General features: G+C 44.3%; 1 protein-coding gene across 5 annotated transcripts in view; it reads left to right on the top strand.

Moving 5' to 3' along the window:
* The window catches only part of PRKCZ (protein kinase C zeta), a 97,688-nt gene that overhangs the window by 13,769 nt on the left and 61,429 nt on the right, over positions 1 to 22,490 (top strand). For 4 of the 5 annotated variants that reach the window (XM_048518866.1, XM_048518864.1, XM_048518863.1 and 1 more), the window contains one exon: positions 601 to 651. In XM_048518866.1, coding sequence (XP_048374823.1) covers positions 601 to 651 — 51 coding nt within the window. Of the gene's footprint in view, positions 1 to 600; positions 652 to 7,449; positions 7,552 to 22,490 lie in introns of those variants that run through there. The other variant, XM_048518868.1, reaches the window with a different exon arrangement.

Below are 22,490 nucleotides of genomic sequence, written 5' to 3'. Positions count from 1 at the left end.
CTTGTGTCTCACTGTCTAGTACATTGCTGGCAGGGGCTGATGGGAATTGTAGTCCATGAACATCTGGAGTGCCATAAGTTCGCCACCATGTGTCTAGTATCTTTCTAGAGGCAGCGTGGTGTTGTGGCTAAGAGTGGCGGACTCTGATCTGGAGAACCAGATGTGATTCCCCACTCCTTGACGCTCCTTGGGGTGAACTTGGGCTAGTCACAGTTCTCTCAGAACTCTTTCAGCCCCACTTGCCCACAATGTGCTTGTTGTGAGGGGGGAAGAAAAGGTGATGGTGAGTCGTTACGAGACTCCTTTTGGCAGAGAAGAGTGGAGGGTAAAGACCAGCCCTACCTCCTTTCTCTCCTCCTCCTGCAAATGTTTTGTAGATCTCCAAAGTCTTGACTTGTTGCTATTTGGTATGACTGAATCTTCACATACTCTATCCATTTTTTATAAAGAAAAAAAACCAGCCTGTCTGGAAAACCAAATGTCTTCTGGAAACTACTCTGGCTCTTAATCCAGTAATTGGAATTGTAATCTATAATTTAAATAAAATGGTGCCCAGCTCGAAATTTCATTGAATAATAAAAAATGTTTTTTTTGTTGCAGTCTTCCCCAGTATTCCAGAAAAACCAGGCATGCCGTGTCCCGGCGAGGACAGTAAGTATCAGAAAGGGATGCATTTGGATATTTTTGTTGTTCTGAACTCCCATTTTACTATCGTTCAATTTGTTTTTTGTTATATTTGTGTCCTTGAATGTACTTGCAACCGCCAGGTATAAATCTCTTTGCTGTGAAGGTAATGTTTAAATATAAGAACGGTGAAGGGGGAAGTGGTACAGTGTTTTAAAGTTAATGAATGATAATCCTTTTAACATCTGTGATAAGGCCATATTTATTGGCTCTTAAACTGAATCACTTAGCAGTCTAGTGGCAGTAAAACATTGTTCTGTATGCAGTCATCCCTCTACTTTTAACAGTGTGACTATTACAATAGTCTTTCGTGGAAAGGAAATAGTCCAGAGTTTCAGACACGGCTGTTAATCTAGTCCTCATTTTGCTTTTTTTAAACATGATTGCCTTCAAGCTTTATTGTTCTGAAGTATGGATAGTCAATATTTGTGAATGGAGGCTAGCAAACGTATCTGTTGGCTGAGGAGTCAGTGTATTAATCTTCTGGTGCTTTCAGTTGAAATGCAGATTTATCCAAATGCAGTGGACCTATGTAAAGTAGGGGTTTGCATTGGTTCTGGAGTTGTGAACGATGACCAATTGAAGGTGCGGTCAAAAGAATCTCACATTGATTTTGACTGGGATTCACATTCGTTCAGGGGTATGGTTGGGTAGCACATGATAGAACCAGTTTGCTAAAGCTGAGTAGGTATGGGAGAGCCAGTGTGGTGTAGTGGTTAAGAGCAGGTGGACTCTAATCCGGAGAACCAGGTTTGATTCCCCACTCCTCCACCTGAGTGGCAGAGGCCAGATGTGTTTCCCCACTCCTACATTCCTGCTGGGTGACCTTGAGCTAGTCACAGTTCTCTCAGAACTCCCTCAGCCCCACCTACCTCCCAAGGTGTCTGTTGTGGGGAGAGGAAGGGAAAGGAGCTTGTAAGCCACCTTGAGTCTCCTTACAGGAGAAAAAGGTGGGATATAAATCCAAACTCTTCTTCTTTGTCTTCTTCGCTAGCCAGTGCCTGGATTAGAGGCCACCTGGGAATTTTGTGTTGCCTTAGGTCCCACAATGAATGAACAGAAGGATTAAAATGAATAGACTCCAGTGGATTTTATAAGTTGTTAAGGAAGATGGCCCACTTCCTCCCAGTTAGTCATAATGTAATCAGTCGCTTGGAGCAGAAAGCCAGCATTTGGGACATTGCTACTTTATTTAGAAACGTCATTCAGTTGAGTATGCCCTAAGCTTTATTTTCATGTAATGAAGAAGATGGGTAGGTGAGATATGCTTGGTATGAGCTGTAGCAAGTGCAGTTACCTACAGTCAATTAAGTGGGGCAGACTGCTATGGTGCAAACCTAGGGCCAATTGCCACTGTCCCTTTTTAGCATGTCACCTTATATGTTGACTTTGTATTGCCGTTCTGCCTGCTGCGATCTGATTACTTTATCACCTGCTGTTATAAACTATCGGTTCTCTGATGTATTACCCTGTAAATCCATGCAGTATAATTGATTGCATTTTTTGTTTACAGTTACTTAGATTCAGCATCTTTCCAGGGAACTGGTAGTTTGGCCCTGCTGGGGAGGGATAAGTGTCCAAGATAGGGTTGGTATGCTTGTTTGGTACTAGTTGGATTACCAGTCTAGAAAGAATGTTGAATTTCTCAGCCCTTGTGCCTTGATCTAGAAATTCCCCATTTTGATTTTGTTCTGCCTCTGTGGAAATACAACCTGTGATTCTCTTCCTGCCATTTCCTTGGACAGAGCGTCTTGTACAAAACATTTGTTTGGCAGATTTTTTTTATTGCATTCTGACATTAAGAAGAAGAGAAGAAGAGTTTGGATTTATATCCCCCCTTTCTCTCCTGTAGGAGACTCAAAGGGGCTTACAATTTCCTTGCCCTTCCCCCCTCTCAACAAACACCCTGTGAGGTAGGTGGGGCTGAGAGAGCTCCGAGAAGCTGTGACTAGCCCAAGGTCACCCAGCTGGCATGTGTGGGAGTGCACAGGCTAATCTGAATTCCCCAGATAAGCCTCCACAGCTCAAGTGGCAGAGCTGGGAATCAAACCCTGTTCCTCCAGATCAGAGTGCACCTGCTCTTAGCCACTACGCCACTGCTGCTGTGACTTGCACTGTACTTAAAAGTATCATCCGAATGAACAAGTAAAAAATCGTGCAGCATATCACAATACAGAGCCGATGGTGAGAAATGGCAAAGCGCAGCTATTGACAAATTGTAAGTAAATATCAAATGGAGCAAAATTGGGAACGCTTGCTGATTGTTAATCGTGAGGTGGAGAGTTGGCGTGTGCTTGCACGTCAGCCACAATGCGTAAGATCTGTCCCAGCATTGCACAAATGAGTCCCAGGAACTCCCTGTGGCTTCTTTTGTTTAAATGTTTATGCCGGTGGCTCTATCTGTGACCTGCCTTATGGAGTCTTGAGAGAAGCAGCCTACCATGAATTCCTTTAAGCAGATGTCTAGAATTTCCCCCGTGTATGTAGGCAGCATGGTTCTTTCCAGTAGCAAACAAAACCTCAACATTTTGGGGCACATTTGCTAAATGCTTCAAAGTGAAGGGGGACCTAGGTGGGCTTCCTTGATAGGGCCGAACATCTGCGCTGTGACAGATCAAAAACAGTTTAACCAAATTGGGGGGGGGGGTACAGGAGGGGCTAGCCATAGCTGTCAAGAATGGCTTTTAAAGAACAATACTGTGACTTTATGCTTCGGATGTAGCCCATTTTTTTCTCAGGATTCTTGTAAGATCAAGAAAATCTTACTCAAACAGCCAGTGTCTTTGGTTTGGCAAGCACAGCTGTTGCTCATTGGCTCTGTCAACATTTGTGTATTTTAATAATTTAAAAAAATGTTTTTAGTTTTCGCAAATATGTGGAAAGAGTGTACAGTGTATCAAAGTGATGTCAAACTATTAAGGGATTCATTAAAATGATTTCTGTAAAGGCAGTTAGCATAGGACCCTTGATTAGACCGTCATGTTATAAATTATGGATATGTATAGATTAGCGTAGCTTGGTTGACCTAGTTCCTTGCTTATGTGTAGAACGCTCTCCCTGTCGATGTGTTAGTGGTCAGGTTGACTCATGCTTGAGTGGTTTGAAAAGCCTGCCCAGTAGGATGTGCTCAATGAGTAATTTTTTTTGAAAATTGACTTCTGAGAATGTGGTAAATGACTTCCGTTGTTCTCTGTAGCTTTGAGACCCCATATTGGAAACGTGGTACGACCCGAGCTGGCTGTATTGGGATTTTTGTAGATTGCCAACCTATAAATGGTATTGGATGGGATCAGTTCTTAACTGGGCAAGCAGCTTGAATCTGTGTTGCAATGGGATTGTGCACAAGCGATAGCATCACTTGAATGTGAACATTTTACTTTCCATTAGTGTCTTCTTCAGCAGCGTTATAAGCATCTGAAAAAAAGAAAGAGAATGAAATTATCAGTAGAAATGTAGTAAACGTTAAATAGAATTTACTATATTTTCCCACTAGAGATAACTAAAGTTGAGCCGTCAATATTTTGGGCAAATGTTGCTTTACTGTATTGTCGAAGGCTTTCACGGCTGGATTCAACTGGTTGTTGTGGGTTTTCTGGCTTGTGTGGCCGAGGTCTGGTAGATCTTGTTCCTAATGTTTCACCTGCATCGGCTGCTGGCATTTTCAGAGGTGTATCACAGAGAAAAGTCTGGACACAGTGTATAACAGACTTCTCTCTGTGATTCACCTCTGAAGATACTGGCCACAGATGCTGGCGAAAGGTTAGGAACAAGATCTACCAGACCACGACCACACAACCCAGAAAACCCACAACCACCAGTTGCTTTATTGATTTTTTTAAAAATCCCACTACTGTTGTTTGGTGTCTACAGCGTACCGTATGTAAACTTCTGTGGTTCCCTGGAGACTATTTTAGGGATGAGTGAATTTTTAAAAAAACTTTTCTGTTAGTTCAAAATAAGCAGCTGCTTAAATTAACAATCTGTCAGTGCTGACTGATTTTCTGCAATTGTAGAAAAATATAGAAGTTCTGCAATGAGTTGAATAGAGAGCGGTTGGGTGGATTGTCATCCCCCAAGTCGCTGAAGAAGCACGTCTCGTTCATATCTGGTTATGATTATAATTATTTGTAATGTTCTGTGAATGAACGACTTCTGCTAGCGTCTTTACATGATCAGCTGTGTGTTTTCATCAAAAGCTGGGTACGCTTGGAAGCAACCGATTCATTTTCGTACATGCTCTCTTGATTTTTTTTAAACAGTAAACTAGTTCGGGGTCCCCCAGTTTGGTGCCTGAGGGCTCCGTGGCACTCCCCAATATTTCCTCAGGTGCCTATTAAGCTTTCAGTAAGTGAAATGGATTGTTGTAAGGCCAGGTTTGGAGGGTTGGTGGTTGAGAGAGCAGTTATAATTCTAGAACAGGGGTCTGCAACCTGTGGCTCTGGCCATGGTGGCAGGGGCTGATGGGAATTGGCCATGGTGGCAGGAGCTGATGGGAATTGTAGTCCATGAACATCTGGAGAGCCGCAGGTTGCAGACCCCTGTTCTAGAATTATAACTGCTCTCCGGGCAGCAGAGATCAGTTCCTCTGGAGAAAACGGCTGCTTTGAAGGGTGGATTCTGTAATGTTTTATATATAGTGTGTGTGTTCGTGTGTGTGTGTTTAAATATGCACACACGCAAACACACACACACACACACACACACACACACACACACATATAATGCACGTAACAAACCCCATCCTCCCCATTTTTTCCAACCCACAGCTAGTCAGCTTAGCTTGTTTGGGGTTTCTTATTGGCTGCAGTGACAGCCACAGTCACTGGAGGATCAGGACTAATAAACTACTGGGCGTTCCTTAGTCAGCATATAGTTGGATTCTTAATCCTTTTCTATTTGCCCTTCGCAGTTCTTTTGCAAAACTCGGAGGGAGGGTAATTGTGCTTGGCTCCACCTCCTGCGGCAGCCATTTTGATGTGGCACTCACCGCCCTCTCTCAAAATGCCAAAAGTATCTGCAGGCTCAAAAAGATTGGGTGATCCTTGCTTTAATTATTTTCTTTTGGGTTGATTCCATGGGTAAATAATACAGGAGAGCACTATTTTGCATGTGGCTTCCTTCCCCACAACCAGCTGTTCCAAATGGTGTTCATTCATCTAAGTTTACTATGTCGCTTTATTCAGAAGCTGGAAATAAGATCATCATAATCCATTTTTCCCGATGCTCAGTGTGAATATCTTGAGGCAGCAACTTTCAAAGGTAGAAATCCTCAATAACAACTCTTCAGCTCTAAACTTGTACCCTGTTTCTCCTAAAATAAGACATCCCCTCAGAATAAGACGTAGTAGAGGTTTTGCTGAAGTGCTAAATATAAAACATCCCCCGAAAGTAAGATGTAGTAAAGTTTTTGTTTGGAAGCATGCCCGTCGAACAGAACACCAGAGCATGCAGCTGTGGAGCGGAAAAATAAGACATCCCCTGAAAATAACACATAGTGCATCTTTGGGAGCAAAAATTAATATAAGACACTGTCTTATTTTCGGAGAAACACGGTAGTGACCCCTCCTGTAGTCCTATCCTCCCAGGTAGGGAAGGTGGCTTCCTTTGGTTTGGGAAATTCCTGGCAATTTGGGGGCGGGACCTCAGGAAGGCAGGGTCTGGGGATGAAAGGCATCTTCGTGGCACAGTGCCAGCCATAGATGCGGGCGACACATTAGGAGCCAAAACTACCAGACCACGGCCACGCAACAGCCCCCAATAGCCTTCCACCAACAACAGCCAGTTGATTCTGGCCGTGAAAACATTTGATGGTACCTTGGTGAGAAATGTTTGCAAAGTGTAGCTGAGGTGCCTGGTGTAAAAAAAGGTATTTAAACTTTAACGTTCTGCTTCAGGTGTTAGATTCTGTGGGGTTTTTGTGAGGGGAGCAGCGCAGTTGGTTGCTGCAGTGCCCTTTTAGAAAAGCAAGTCGACAGCTGTCAAGTCCAAGTTTTGCGCTGGGTTGCTGTTTTCGATGCTTGTGTACTCAGTCGGAGCGTTAACAAAAGCTCCCTGTCACCGCTGCCGCCATGGTCCTGTTCATGTGTGCCTGTTAGAAAAGCCCCCACTATTATGTAGGGATATTTGCGCTTTCTGTCGTCGGCTCCTTGACATCCATGCCATGTTTTAGCTGGTGCCTCAGCTGCTAGCTACAGCTTCCCAAGGGAGCCAGTACCACCCGTGCCTGGATACATGAGGCAGAGAGATGTGAAAGAGAGTGAACAGGATAACCAGGCTTCCATTAAATATTTGCTCTCAATGTTCGGGCTGATTTTGCGTCTTGTCCTCCTTTTTGTGTCTAGTGGTGTTCAGATAGCAGCCTCAAGTTAACTAAGGGCAAGGAGAGAATATCCTTGCACGCCTACCGCGTTCTGTAAAGCATAAAGAATTGCATGCTGAGGAAGCCAAAAGAATAAAACCCAGTGAGTAATGCATTTTTTGGGGGGTATGGATTTTCAAAAAAAATATGCCTTTGCTGCAGTCCTTACGAACTGGGGCCGTTGATGCAGTATGTCTGTGCATGCGGTGCAGCGGATACCAGAAGTCAGCGTTTTGGTTATCTGTTTGCCTTTGCCTCCAGTCCTCCTTTGCAACCGTGATTGCTACAAACACAGATATCGCCCGCCGCTTCTTGCGTGTGCTGGGATGTGGCTGGAAGAGCTCTGAGACATACCAGGGGAGGGGGGGGATTGCCCTGAAAAGACGTGTTCTTGCCAGGTGACGGGGATTTTTTTAACAGGGGGAAGATCAGACAGAGGAGTATGCAGAATGAGCGGGGATGCCGCTAAGAGAGATTGATGAAGGAAATGTATCCCAAAAAACCTGACGGTATGTGTGTGCCGGGGCCCTGTTTATTGTAAGAGTGTCGTTTTCTTTATTGCACCGATTTATTTTGTGACTCGGCTGGACGACGGGGGTGTGTGTGTGTGTGTGTGTGTGTTACATTGCAAGAATCCTGTCATGAATTAGTGCATTCTGTCGTCATGCTGAGGAGAAATAGGACGGACTGCATTGCTACGTTGGGCTAAATCAATAATGTTTGATGGTCAAAATGTATTTTGTGCAGTAGCTGGTGCTAACACATCCTAATTGTGTGTGGGGGGTTTTTTTTTCAGCCCAGCAGTGGAATATTTTTTGCTTCCGTTTGTTTTGGAGCATTTAAAAATAGAATTTGTCTTCAGTCATTGAATTGTGGGATCTGATTATTTATTAACAGTAGCCTCTGGTGTTATAGGAAAGACTGTCTCGTCAGGTAGAACATTTAAACATTTGGCTTTGGTGGGGATATGGTTCTTGTTATTTCTGCTTCTGAAAATCAAAATCGAGGATGCCGGGTCCCTTTCTGTTTAAGTGTCATTTTTGTGTTGGGATTTTTATTGGATCTATGTGGCATCGGATGTGTACGTCCTCCGAAACGACAGAGAATAATGGTCTGCCCCCTTGTTGCTCTGCGGCCTGTAAGTGTTGTGCAGACTCATAGGGACAGGTTTTCCCTTCGTTTGTTTCTGTATTAGCAGCGATGATTAGGTTATTCAGAGCACGTGAGCCAGTCCCAGCCCCCAGCGAAGAAAGGAGCGATTGCGACTGTAGGGATGATTCCAAAGATGATGCTTTGCTTGCAGAGGGCAATTCTTTTGTGCAGCGGCTACTAAGGAGTGGAATTTTATTGGTTAGATGTGTCTGCGGGGGGGGGGGGGGGGGGGGGCGAGGAGTAAGTACAACCTCCTTTGTAAAATAAAAACAAAAAAATGAAAGGAGATGCGCAGGTATTTAAGCTAGATGTATCCTCCTTTCTCAGGACGGCCTGAAATCTCTGCTCTGCCTTTTCTAATGTGGATTGCACGCTTTCTCTCTGCTTGCCAGTACCTTTTAGACCTTAAAAATCCATGTCAAGCATGAAGTACATGGGTTTCATGAGCCAGATTTGTGTGAGTCAGTTACTTAACTCGGATTATTTTGGACTTGGTTCCAGTAATTAACTTGTTTAAGTCTGAAATGGCCATGATGAATGTCTGGGATCCGATGACCCTTGCAACTAGCCAACCATGACAACTAGCCAACCAGGCTTCTCAGCCAACAGGCCTTCATGCCCTGTGCAAAACTACTTTCGAAGAGGAGGGGGCTTTCAAAAGCAGGGTGTGATCGGACATGAGGATCCTCTGTTGGTACATTTTCTTAAAAAAAAACACAAACCCAGCCCCCCTTTTTATCCATGCTCAAGCCCTATGGTCAGTGGTGGGATTCAGCCGGTTCGCACCACTTCGACAGAACCGGTTGTTTAAATGGTGCTTGTAAACAACCAGTTGTTAAATTATTTGAATCCCACTACTGCCTTAGGTATGACTGAAATAAACCTTTTGGGTCCTGACAGCATGGCTGTTTGAAAGGCATTGGGTTTCTAAAAGTAATTCTGACCAGTGGTCCCTTGAATCATTTCCCGGCTCTGTGCGGAACGTCCCGGACGTTGTGCAGGACTGAGCCACCTGGAAGAGGCCACCGTGCCATGTGGCCGTGCACTCGTGCGGCTTACAGGGAACATTGGTTCTGACTTTTGGGTTTGGGTTTCTAAAAGTCTCGTTTCAAAAATCAGTTCTGACTTTTACACTTCCACAGAGTATTCTGTCTCCAAATGACTTGCAACTGATATCTTTTTAATTTAATTAAAAGTACAATGAATGTATGATGTCTACTGAGTGACTGACTACTGTTGAACAGAATAAAGTTACATAAAACTGTTGAAGGCCATGGAGGGGGGATTGCCCATCTCCCATGGCCAGGGTGTCCAACTCTGGCACTTCAGATTCCCATCAGCCCCTGCTGGCATGCCCAGTTGGGCTGATGGAAATTGTAGTCCATGAACATCTGACATGCCAGAGTTGGACACCCCTGTCCTTGGGCAAGTGTAGAGGTAGCACTCCTGATCCTTTATGAGTGTTCCCTGTAAGCTGCGCCTGTGCACTGCCGCGCAGCCACCGTATTGATGCTGCACAGATAAGGAGCCACCTGTGACGGTGCAGTGTTTTCTGAATGCTTTGCAGCACCAGGGAATGCTTAGAGGAACCATTGTCCTTAACTATGATCTCTTAACCTGCAATAGTTGGTTTTGATCCAGTGAAACTGGTTAGTGCAACCATGGTTAATGGCTGCTGACATAACTTGTAATTCATAGTTTCAACCACATGTAGAGAGTAGAGTAGAGGTGGAGACTGTGCATGATCCTCCAAGGCACTGTTGTTCCTACTTCAAAGATCTGAATTGCATCTTGCCCTACTTGCTAGCCCCAGGGTTGCCTTTCTCAGCTTCCTCCCCCAGAACCATTCAGCCAGCTGATGGGGGGGGGGGGCTTAGTAGCTGCAAAGAGAGGCTGAAGGGAAGCTGGCTGTGGTGCGATTACTTCCCCTTCTGAAAGTGACGCCATCATGTCCCCAACACTTGTGGAGGTATTCTGGTATTTGGCCAAAACTCTATGGTAAAGATGGCTTCTACCATAGAGGTTTTTGCCCAAATACCAGAATTTCACTGCAGTTGATGGCACTTCTGAAAGCATGTTGATGCTAGCTTCCATCCAGCCTCCCTAGTAAGTCCTAGCTAACAAGTCCCCCCATTTCCCTCCAGTTGCAGGGGTACCTGGCATCCCTGTCTAAAATTTTGGTCTTGAAGAATGCATTCCTGCCCCGGCCAAGCCCCCTGAAATCAGTGGGTTTAGACTAGAATAACTCAGCACTGGGTTGTGCTGTTCGTATACTCCGTCCCGCAAACTTGCACAGCTCCAGACCTCTATTTTTACTAAATGACCTTTTGGCAAAGCTGGTGGTGATAAATTGTTGGAAATGTGGAACTAAGCCGAACCTGTTAAGACTCCTTTTTCTAATGGAGGCAATAGTTTTAAACCATCCTGGAATTGAGAATCCCAAGGTTATCTAACTGTAGGGCTTTTTTTTTCTTTTTTAATGGACGAGGACAAACCTTCATGCCTTTCATTTCTGATAACTTTGAGCTTTCTGTGAAATTTCACAAAGAAGGTAGAATCCATGAGGGTGTGTCTTTAGGTCAGAAGAAATAGATGTTTAGGCTTGAAAAGTCATGGGCACAACTCGAAAAAGCACCCCATTTGAATTTTAGCCTGTGTGCAACTTTGTACAGTAGGTCCAAAAGGCTGGTATAGTATAATGCTCTCAATCCAATGCCCTGGGGCACAGTAGTCTGGATAGGCAGATTCAAATCAAGGTGCTTTTAAAGTCAATATTTAAATTGCTATGGAATTGTTCAGATCAATTTTCTTAGCTTGTAATCCATGCATCTCCTGAAGATGCATCCTAATTGGTTCCTGTAATAATTCTAGTCCAGCTCTCTGCTACTCGCAGTGGCCCACCAGGTGCCTTTGGGAGTTCACATGTAGGATGTGAAAGCAATGGCCTTCTGTGGCTGTTGCTCCCGAGCACCTGGACTGTTAAGGCATTTGCAATCTCAGATCAAAGAGGATCAAGATTGGTAGCCATAAATCGACTTCTCCTCCATAAATCTGTCCAAGCCCCTTTTAAAGCTATCCAGGTTAGTGGCCATCACCACCTCCTGTGGCAGCATATTCCAAACACCAATCACACGTTGCGTGAAGAAGTGTTTCCTTTTATTAGTTCTAATTCTTCCCCCCAGCATTTTCAATGAATGCCCCCTGGTTCTAGTATTGTGAGAAAGAGAGAAAAATTTCTCTCTGTCAACATTTTCTACCCCATGCATAATTTTATAGACTTCATATCCCCCCTCAGACGTCTCCTCTCCAAACTAAAGAGTCCCAAACGCTGCAGCCTTTCCTCATAAGGAAGGTGCTGCAGTCCCTCAATCATCCTCGTCGCCCTTCTCTGCACTTTTTCTATCTCTTCAATATCCTTTTTGAGATGTGGCGACCAGAACTGAACACAGTACTCCAAGTGCGGTCGCACCACAGCTTTATATAAGGGCATGACAATCTTTGCAGTTTTATTCTCAATTCCTTTCCTAATTATCCCCAGCATAGAGTTTGCCTTTTTCACAGCTGCCATACATTGAGTTGACATTCCCATGGAACTATCAACTAAGACGCCCAAATCCCTTTCCTGGTCTGTGACTGATAGCACTGACCCCTGTAGCATGTATGTGAAGTTTGGATTTTTTGCCCCTATGTGCATCACTTTGCATTTTGCTACATTGAACTGCATTTGCCATTTCTTAGCCCACTCACCTAATTTATCAAGGTCCGCTTGGAGCTCCTCGCAATCCTTTGTGGTTCTCACCACCCTACATAATTTGGTATCATCTGCAAACTTGGCCACCACGCTACCCACCCCTACTTCCAGGTCATTTATGAATAGGTTAAAGAGCACTGGTCCCAATACGGATCCTTGGGGGACACCACTCCCTACATCTCTCCATTGTGAGAATTTCCCATTTACACCCACTCTTTGCTTCCTGTTTCTCAACCAGTTTTTAATCCATAGGAGGACTTCCCCTCTTATTCCTTCATTGCTGAGTTTTCTCAATAGTCTCTGGTGAGGAACTTTGTCAAAAGCCTTTTGGAAATCCAAGTACACAATGTCCACTGGTTCCCCCTTATCCACATGCCTGTTTACATCCTCAAAGAACTCTAGTAAGTTTGTAAGACAGGATTTGCCTCTGCAAAAGCCATGCTGACTCTTTCTCAGCAGGTCTTGCTTTTCTACATGTTTTATAATTTTATCTTTAATGACAGATTCTACTAATTTACCAGGAACAGATGTCAAACTGACTGGCCTGTAATTTCCCGGGTCCCCCCTAGATCCTTTCTTAAAGATTGGTGTGACATTGGCCATCTTCCAGTCTTCAGGGATGGAGCCTGATTTCAAGGATAAGTTGCATATTAAAGTGAGAAGATCAGCAATTTCATGCTTGAGCTCTTTAAGAACTCTTGGGTGAATGCAATCTGGGCCAGGGGATTTGGTAACATTTAGTTTATCAATGGCTGCCAGAACTTCTTCCTTGTCTACCACTATCTTTGTTAGTTCCTCGGATTCGCCTCCTAAGAAGCTTGGTTCAGGTGCAGGAATGTTCCTCACCTCCTCTTGGGTGAAGTAATCCATGCATCTCCTGAAGATGCATCCTAATTGGTTCCTGTAATAATTCTAGATCAATTGATCTGCAGACAAATAATGCCTTTTGATACCTGGGAGCCTCTGGCCATGTAGTCAGCCGTCTGGGCTACACAGTTGCACTTGCTTAGAGACAGTGAGTCAGTCATTGAAATTGAAGGATTTCTGTTTGACTTTTTGAACGCTGGCAGAGATCTTAAGCAAGATATTTTGCTGGAAGGCTGTTTAGTGTGCCAGTTGGTGGGTGAAATGCCACAAACATTTTTCCGAAGCAAAGCTATAATAATAATTACTCGATAAAACTGTTCCCCCATAAAATAGAAAGTGAACGGCTGTGCTGTTTGTGTGGTACCAGAAGTAACCATGATTCTGCAATCATAAGTAGAATTCATGATCTGTTATATAATACTTAGAATGCTTGGCCTCATCAGAATTTTTTTCCTGTTAGAAAAATGGGCTTTAATTCATTGCGTTATGAACTGAATTGCCAGATAAGACTCGGAACAGAACAGAATTCAGATTTCGTTTTAGGCCAGTTTATTTTTAAGAGTAAACTTGAAGTAATCAAACTATCTATTTTTTTAAATTACCATTTGTTTTTGTTTTTAATTGCCTTTGTGAGTAGCCTTGCTAGGAGCTGGGAACATCAAGCACCTATGCATATGTCCCTCCTTTGTGGTGGCAGTCGCTGAAGAGGAGGACATTTGAAACAGACTGTCTGCCTGAGCTCTCCCACCCTCTTGTCTCGGCAGGATGGTGGCATGCAGAAGCCTCTGCTAGAGAGAGGAAGAGCACAGTGGTTCGTTTCAGTTGTGGCAGCTGCTACATATGTATGCTTTCGATGGGGGTGAGGCCCGCCTTACCTGTAGCTATAGGTGTTTGGCCAAGAGGTGTGTTTGAGTGTATAATAATAATTAGGTGCTGTTGAGTCACAGCTGACTTACGATGACCCTCTGAAGTTCCACCTCCTGGGACTTTCAAGGCAAGAGTTGTTTGGGGCTGGTTTTGCCATTGCCTGCCTCTCGGTTGGAACCCTCGTCTTCCTGGATAGTCTCTCATCCAAGCACCGACCACGGCTGACCCTGCTTAGCCTCCAAGCTTAGACTGCCGTGGGCTATTTACTTCTTTCCTTTAATGGTATTGCTCATTTAGCCTTCAGGCCTTGAGCAATGTCACAGCAGATGCAACAAAAACAATTTAAATAACCAACCACTGGCTGTGCTCGAGGGCCTTTGGATTTAATTACATGAGCAAAAAATTTGGCTGCAGCCAATGTAATTTGTAAACCCATGCCTGGTTCTTAACCTTATCTGATACTGATGGCTCCTCTTTATCACAGGAGTTATCCACAGATCCATAACACTGCAAAAGGTACTGGATTCCAGTTAGCAAGGGTTGTTAGCACCTTCACAGAGTTTATCTGAGTTTGGGATATTTAGGCTGCTACTTTTGAGCGTATGGAATCCATAAAAACTGGAAACTCGCTCCTTATGGTGGAGACTGGGCTGATTATGATCACTGGTTCATACAGAAAGATAAAGGGAAGCATAGAATTTAGTGCCAGTGATGGAAAGTATAGAGCTTATACAGAGCAGAATTAAGTTGCAGGGTCCATCAATCTCTTCAGGAAAGATGGGATGCCTACAAAAACGACCAACAGGGTGAAATAGCACGAACACCTAATTGTGGTACCTAATTGTGGTACCATGTGCCCTGGCCTCACTAGCCTTGGGCTATGTCTTGCCACGGCCTCAAGACAGCACAAAGTCTCTTGTGCTTAAGCAAAACAGCACTTTGGGGGCGTGACCTGATCTTGCTCTCCTCGACAAGCTGCTGATCATTCTCGAAAAGACTTGCATGTGTGAATGAACCAAGGACCCAAGCTGTGTTTTAAGCAGGAAGCTTGAAAACCAGAGACTTGAGTGAGAGGAGGCCAGGTAGAAGTTACAATAGAGTCTAGTTGGCCTATAAATTGCACATCGAGAAGAACTGGGCAGCATTTAGAGATGGCGAAAAAAACCAAGAGCCTGGAGGTCCTTGAGTTTGAAACCTTCCCTCCCCTCCTGTATAAGCCTATTTTTGCCAAAAGGTTTCCTGGGTGTGAGAGCGAGCCGCCCACTTGTTTGTTGTGATACTTTAATTATATACTTTAACCATCGGTGACTTCTTTCTTGCCAGCAAGCTGGGATTCTGATCCCAGCTTTGAATGCTGGCTGGTTGGGAAGGAGCAAACTCTGTTTTGTCAATGTGAATTCATTCAGATGCCCTAACAAACTACAGTTTGTTCAAAACCTGAGCCCCCTCAGAGAAGCACATATGCCCAGGTACTTTCTGGCTGTTCTCTTCCTGAGTAAACCTCAGTATCCGAATGTAGCCCTCAAGAATGAGCGTGTCTTGGAACAAGCATTCCTGTTGAATTCTGAAGTAGGTGTGGCAAAACTTTTAATTTTGCCTTTAATTGCTTGACCACTGCAGGGCACAGCAGTGATTTTGTGTTTGCGTTTAGTAAGAGGCCACTGAAATATGGTAATATAAACCTCCAAAAATATACTCAAGATTTGCAGAGTTGCCAGCAGTTAGTACTCAGGCATAATCCAGTTTTGTTAAGAAACAAATATAAAATATACAGCTGCAATCCAATTTACTTCATAATTTGACAAGCACAGAACTTTTTGTTTCATGTTGAAGAAAATGTGTAAAATAATAGGCCTCTTGAGAACTTGTGTGTCGTCGGCTTCCAGAATTATTTTTTGGTTTGAAATCGACATGGAAGTGAGAGCTAGATTCACTGGTGTTTTCTTAACTGTAAATGCTTTAAGGCAGTGGCGTATCTGCCTAGGGATAAGGGGTACCCCTTGTCCCCAGGCGCCACTCTTCTGGTCACGTGGGGGCGCAAAATCGGCCCCCCCACGTGACCAGGAAGTCCTGCTGTCTCGTCGTTTTCGCGCGCCTCGACCCCGTCTGAGGCACACAAAAATGACGAAACAGCAGGACTTCCTGCTGCCTCCAAGCCCCCTCAACCCTGCTCAGGACTCCTCCTTCCCTCCCTCCCCCCTGCCAGCTAGGTCGAGGGCAATGTGGGCAGAGCTGAGGTGGGCGGGGCAGGGGCAGAGCCTGGGGGGCATCCTGGAGACAATTTGTCTCCGGGCGCCATTTACCCCTGGTACGCCTCTGCTTGAAGATATGTTCTATATCTAAGATGGCTGGTGCATGGCACACCTTTGGCTTTAGTGGAAGATAGGTCATGTTTAAGCCAACTGCTTCATACATATTGGTATAGGTCAGGGGTAGGGAACCTGCGGCTCTCCAGATGTTCAGGAACTACAATTCCCATCAGCCTCTGTCAGCATGGCCAATTGGCCATGCTGGTAGAAGAACTGATGGGAACTGCTGATCCTGAGACATCCTAGAGTGCCACAGGTTTCCTGACACATAAATGATCTGAAATGGTAAAAGCTGCCCCTTTTGTAAGGCACCGCTTTTCTTTTAGGTGCAGCTGAAACAACCACTTGGGCAAAAAAGGAAAAAAAAGGAAACTGCTGGTTTTTAAACAGAATTGTGGTTTCCTATAGCAGTCATGGAAACATCTGCAGTTGTTTGTTTTGAGTAATGGATTCAAGGTACAGGAAAAGAGATTCCACCTAAACATCAGGAAGAACTTTCTGACTGTCAGGGCTGCTCGACAGTGGAATTCACTGCCTCAGAGAGTGGTGGAGTCTCCTTCTTTGGAGGTTTTTAAACAGAGGCTGAATGAACATATGTTGGGAGTGCTTTGATTGTGTGTTACTGCATGGCAGGGGGTTGGACTGGGTGGCCCTTGTGGTCTCTTCCATAATTCTGTGATTCTATATCTACCACCTCCTGGCCTAAGGCTTCCCAACTCTTAAACCCGAACTAAGGAGATAATCCAAACCACACTGCAGAGCTTGTGGGCTGGGCTCTGCCCCACCCCAGTCTTTAAAAGGGGAGAGAGAGCTGTCTACACAGCTGCCGCAGTGCTGCATAGCTTGCAGTGAGTGCTTGCCTAAAGCACATTGACAGGTGTCAGATGGCAAGGCAGTTAAGATGTAGATGGTTGTAAAGGTGTAACTGTAGCCTGAAAGATTTGTGGTACTTTGCAATTGGATTTTTACAAGCAACCACTCTTTCAAAAAGATCAACAACGGGTAGTTAAGTTTTGTGTTAAGGAAGCATACAGTAGCCTTCTCACAGTTTAAATTTTCCATTAATGACAAAACTAATGGTCACCTAAGGAATTTGGCTGGCTAAATTGGATGCACGTTTTATAAACTGGACATTTATAAGCTTACATCTCCCAATTTAATGGTAAGGGAAAGAGGGAAACTTCTTCTTGATGACTGAGTACATGGATTGATACCAAAGGATACTGGTGGGGGAGGTCAGAAGAAGAAAAATAGTGGTAAGAGGCAGGCAGTGGTGAGTTGCCTCTGAATGTAATTTGCCTTGAAAATCCTACGAGGTCATCGTACATTACTTATGACTTGACAGCATTGCCCGCCATCAGTAACTAGTCAAAATGGGTTGCGCTGTAAAAGTGCCTATCATTCCTAAAAATGTCTAGCGATGGTGTTCTGTTCATTCGTTTCTTTATTCCCTACTTTTCTTCTCAGTGGTGACCTGAGGACAAAGCCAGATTGGTGTAGTGGTTGAGAGCAGGTGGATTCTAATCTGGAGAACTGGATTTGATTCCCCACTCCTCCACCTGAGTGGCAGAGGCTTATCTGGTGAACTTGATGTGTTTCCACACTCCTACATTCCTGCTGGGTGACCTTAAGCTAGTCCGTGGGTAGGGAACCTGCGGCTCTCCAGATGTTCAGGAACTACAATTCCCATCAGCCTCTGTCAGCATGGCCAATTGGCCATGCTGATAGGGGCTGATGGGAATTGTAGTTCCTGAACATTTGGAGAGCCGCAGGTTCCCTACCCCTGGGCTAGTCACAGTTCTCTCAAAACTCTCCCAGCCCCACCGACCTCATAAGGTGTCTGTTGTGGGGAGAGGAAGGGAAAGGAGCTTGTAAGCCACCTTGAGTCTCCTTACAGAATTTCTTTTCCTGTACCTTGACAATATTGGACTAGCCTGGTGGTATCTAGGTCAGCACCCATTTTATTGTACTATAGACTTATTGTGTGCAACTAGTACAATTTCTGAAAATTTTGAAGCAACAGGCAAAGAAGTTTTCCAAAGGTGGGGGGAATCCACTTTTGGGAGTGGAGTGCTTCTGTTCCGGTGGAGTCACCCCCCTGGGAACTTACCCCAGTGAAGGGGCAATCCTGCTAGCGTGCAGCAGCCACTGCCACGCAGCGCTGAACACAGCGCCAGTGTCCCAGAACTTTTGCCACCGCCAGTGTAGTGGGATCATGGTGGGGGGCGTGGCCAGGGGAGGAGCCGACATTACTATGCTCCCTCCTGGCCTTTGCCAGTACTACACCTTTTATGTTCTACCACAATGATCTGCCCAAGTCAGAAGGACCAGCAGTGAAATCTCTGTCATGCTTTCGTCTCAGTGGTGAGCCAGCTCAGTGTCATCTTCATATGTGAATTCAAGTTCCAGTTATGATTGTGTCTGATAATCTGGCAAACTCCCAAACTACCCTAATGTCTTCAAAATTTGTCTCGTTGGTTTATCAAGACCCATACCGATAAACAGACTTTAACTAATGAATGATGAAATGATTATAAAAACCATTGAGAACCAAAGCGACCCTCTGTGGAGAAGTATAAAGAGAATTGGCTAACGAGACTGGAAGTGACTTCATTAAGAGAATGTGACTAATTGCCTTCAACTGCAGAATCTATAATGCTTGAATTCTTCCCTGGGTAATGAACCATTGTTTCTCAGTACACTTCGTGGTTCACCATCTCTTGAATAACTGTAGGGAATATGGAACTTTCTTCTACTATCAACGATATAGAAGCCACCTCGAGCAATTTATGGGGGAGATGAGTCACTTGTATTACATATTTCAACGTGAGTGTACTGTGCATAGAATAGTTTACTGTGACAGACAACAGCAGTTTGTCTTTTGTCTTACGCTCTTAGGTGCTCCAAACAATAAGTTGTAGCTACTGGCATCAGGAAGTTATTATTTTTTTCCCCAAAACCAGGTTTCTAATGCTACGAGATTCACAGGTCTAGTAACTTCATAAAAGCCTGGTAAACGGCTTTTTTATTCTTAAATTATCCTTCTAATCTTGCACAACATTTCATAATTCTAATTTAAATAACAGTTGGCATAAACGAACATCATCATCTGTATTTCGATTTTTTTTAGTAATGCCATTCTTATAACTGTAATAATGGGTTTAACTGTTTTCAGTGTACATTTTTAAGTCATGATTTTAAAGTGTTGGCAGATACGCTTTGTGTGCCTTTGTAGGTATGCCTTTTGCTATACACAGAGCCAGCGTGGTGTAGTGGTTAAGAGCAGGTGGATTCTAATCTGGAGAGTGGGTTTGATTCCCCACTCCTCCACCTGAGTGGCAGAGGCTTATCTGGTGAACCAGATGTGTTTCCACACTCCTACATTGCTGCTGGGTGACCTTGGACTAGTCACAGCTCTCTCAGAACTCTCTCAGTCCCACCGACCTCACAAGGTGTCTGTTGTGGGGAGAGGAAGGGAAAGGAGCATGTAAGCCATCTCGAGTCTCTGTGCAGGAGAGAAAGGTGGGGTATAAATCCAAACACTTCTTCTTTTTTATGGCCAGGTGTCCTCATAAAATATTTCATTGTTGTTCTACAGTCAATCTAACGAAAGAATTCATCTGCCGAACTAATCAATACACAATCCCTTTCCTTATCTCAGAACAAGGTATAGATGGCAGTACTGGAATACTGCCTTGGAACGGTTTAAAATGTTGTGTGGGTTCTTTAAATGGGAGGTGAGTTGTAGAAGGAAGGTGAAAGGGGGATAAGAGAGCCAGGTGATTGGTTGTCACTGGAGAGTGTGAAAATTGGGTGCTGTTTGGGCGGAACAGATCGTGGGAAGGACGCTTGATGATATTTTGCATTAGACGAAGTATAGAGCTGCCCAAAGAAATAGGTAGAAACATTGGCCCCTTCTGCACATGCAGAATAATGCACTTTCCATCCACTTTCACAGTTGTTTGCAAGTGGATTTTGCTATTCTGGACAGTAAAACCTGACTGCAAAGTGCATTGAAAGTGAATTATTCTGCATGTGAGGAAGGGGCCATTGAGTGACTAGAAGTGGAGTAAAATCTAAACAGGGGCTCAGAAATGTGAAGGAGTGAGAAAGTGGATTGCTGTGAAGTGGAAGTCAGTCCAGCAGAATTTGTTGCCTCCGATTGTTTTATTTGTTGCAGATTATTTCTTGAAACCTTTAAGCTGAAGAACGTACACAAATAAACTTTTAATAAATTTGTTTTGGAATCCCACACTTGTAATTTCCTCAGGCATACGTTGCCATTCGAAACTGCTTTAAAGCTGGGACGTGCTCCTTTAGGAGGAAATAAAAAAGGGGGTTGGAATTGAACTCGTGGCGGCAGCGATATCTAGATATGGAAAGAAAGGAATAAAGAAACATTATTATTGCGCCTATCAGATTTATTTTCAAAGAAAGAAGAGATTGATCTTTCAAGGCATATTTAATGATGCATCTTAAGGGGTGCAGAGAACGAAAGGGGATATTCTCTTGGACTTTGCTGATTTTTGACCGCTTGGCAGGATAATGAGGTTTTCCAAAGATGTTGATAACCAAACATCAGGTCTTCGTTTAGGATTTCTTCATGGTGCAACTCATGCACAATCAGTTTGCATCATCATAACCTGTGTCTTAACTTCATCTGAAATGTTTTCAGTGCACATAATTGGCAGTAGAACTACATGTATCCACTGTGCTGTTTTCAAGAATCTCTGCTGACTTGGCACTGTACAGTCTTGCTCAAGGTTAGAAGGAACTGTGGAAGGCTGAATGTTTTTAAAGAGCATTTTATGCAGTTGCTAGACCTGCAAACCTCAGAATGGGAGGAACTTGGTTTCAAAGGTTCAGCCAGTGGTGACTATAAATTCCACTTTTGAGCTCTGGCGGCTATAAAGTGAAAAAATTGCAGCTGTCATAGTCTTAATTGTGTGCCGTTCTGGGCAGTTCTTTCGTTCTAGTGTTGTGACCCAAATTGGGAACTCTCGGCTGTGTTCTGATTGCAGTCTCTAGTCAGTATACAGACAAGTGTTTGGAATTGAATGTTTGCTTTTCTCAAAGGCACCACCTGGTTTGCTAGACATAAATATTTTGGAGAAACAATAACATCAGATCTGTAGCTGGGTAGGCAGATTTATTCTGCAAGATTCATCGTATTGTGGTCTGGAGGCCAAATCAGGGTTAGGTTGTATTTTGTGTCACAGCTGTGGGCCCTTAGGGTGGTCAGCTGGCTCGTGACAATCCCGGAGGGTTTTTAAGACAAGAGACATTTGGTAGTAGTTTGCCGTCGCACGCTCACACACGCTCCACACGAGTTTTTAGAGAGGTCCATGTTGTTTCAGTACTTCTCTCCCCTTTGCAATTCTGTTTAAGCAAAACAAAACAGACAAGAATAGGAACTGGGGATAGAAATCCGCCCTGTATAAAACTGAGCCAGCTTTGGGCTTGCTTTGCAAAGAAAAAAGCTGAGAACAAAGGGGAAATTCAGTTGAGCATGGCATTGGTGATGGGGGCCGGGGGGGGGGGGGGGCAGAAAAAAGAAAGTCAAGGGCGAGCTTTTTATCGCTTCCGATTGCTTTTTCAGTTCAGGTGCTTGTCTGTGTGGCGAACGCTTGTTTTAAATCACCGTGCAGGAGGAGCGGAGCAACATGTTACCCTTTTATATTTTCCCTTAGAACTGTCTCCCGAGCAGTTTCCTTTTTTGCACTGATCGACTTAGCACATCTTTTCAGTTCACCGGTTAGTAGTTTGCAGCTCCTGTTACCCCGAGTGATTGGAAACACGAATTATTTTTGATCTTTTCCACAGTGTACGTCCCACCTCTTCATCAGTCAACCTGCTTTCCCATTGTTACAGGCATCAGTGTGTTTGGATAATTGTGCGTGGCTCCGCGACAGCCAAGATTAATTGGACGAGAGAGTGAGGGTTGTTACGTAGCTGTTCAGTTGGAAATCAACCTGGCATTATGGCGTCCTATAGATCTATATGCATGTGGATATAAATTGCTTATTTTCACAATATGTGCTTGAGATGTTGGTGATTAATTTTGAGATGTAATCCCACGGGAGCTCCTTAGCTGAATCTTGTGGTGGGTTTTTTTCCTTTGTCCCTTTTGTGTGTCTAGTAGGTACCTAATTTGCCCTTTACTTGCAAAGAGAGGATTCAGAACTACTTTACTCACAGCTGTCATCTCGGGTACGTAAATTTACTTGCATGCTGGTATGTCAGCTTGGTGATAAACGTACCATGTTGCCTGGTGAGATAAGGGAAGACCCTCCCCTCAGATGGCTCTAAGGTTGATCTGGGTTCCGAGTTGGGTTCAGATAGGGTCTCTCTGTTCTGGGCCAGAGCCTCATTTCCTGTTGTTATAATGGAGGCTCATGCAGGTTGTGCCATACGGCCACTGAAGAAGAAGAGTTTGGATTTGTATTCCCCCCTTTCTCTACTGCAAGGAGACTCAAAGGGGCTGACAATCTCCTCCCCCCCT

This window comes from Sphaerodactylus townsendi, linkage group LG16 (genome assembly GCF_021028975.2).
Source record: "Sphaerodactylus townsendi isolate TG3544 linkage group LG16, MPM_Stown_v2.3, whole genome shotgun sequence".
In the NCBI taxonomy this organism is placed as follows: Eukaryota; Metazoa; Chordata; class Lepidosauria; order Squamata; family Sphaerodactylidae; genus Sphaerodactylus; species Sphaerodactylus townsendi.
The sequence above is the reverse complement of the archived record's forward strand: the minus strand, read 5'-3'. Positions and strand labels throughout refer to the sequence as shown.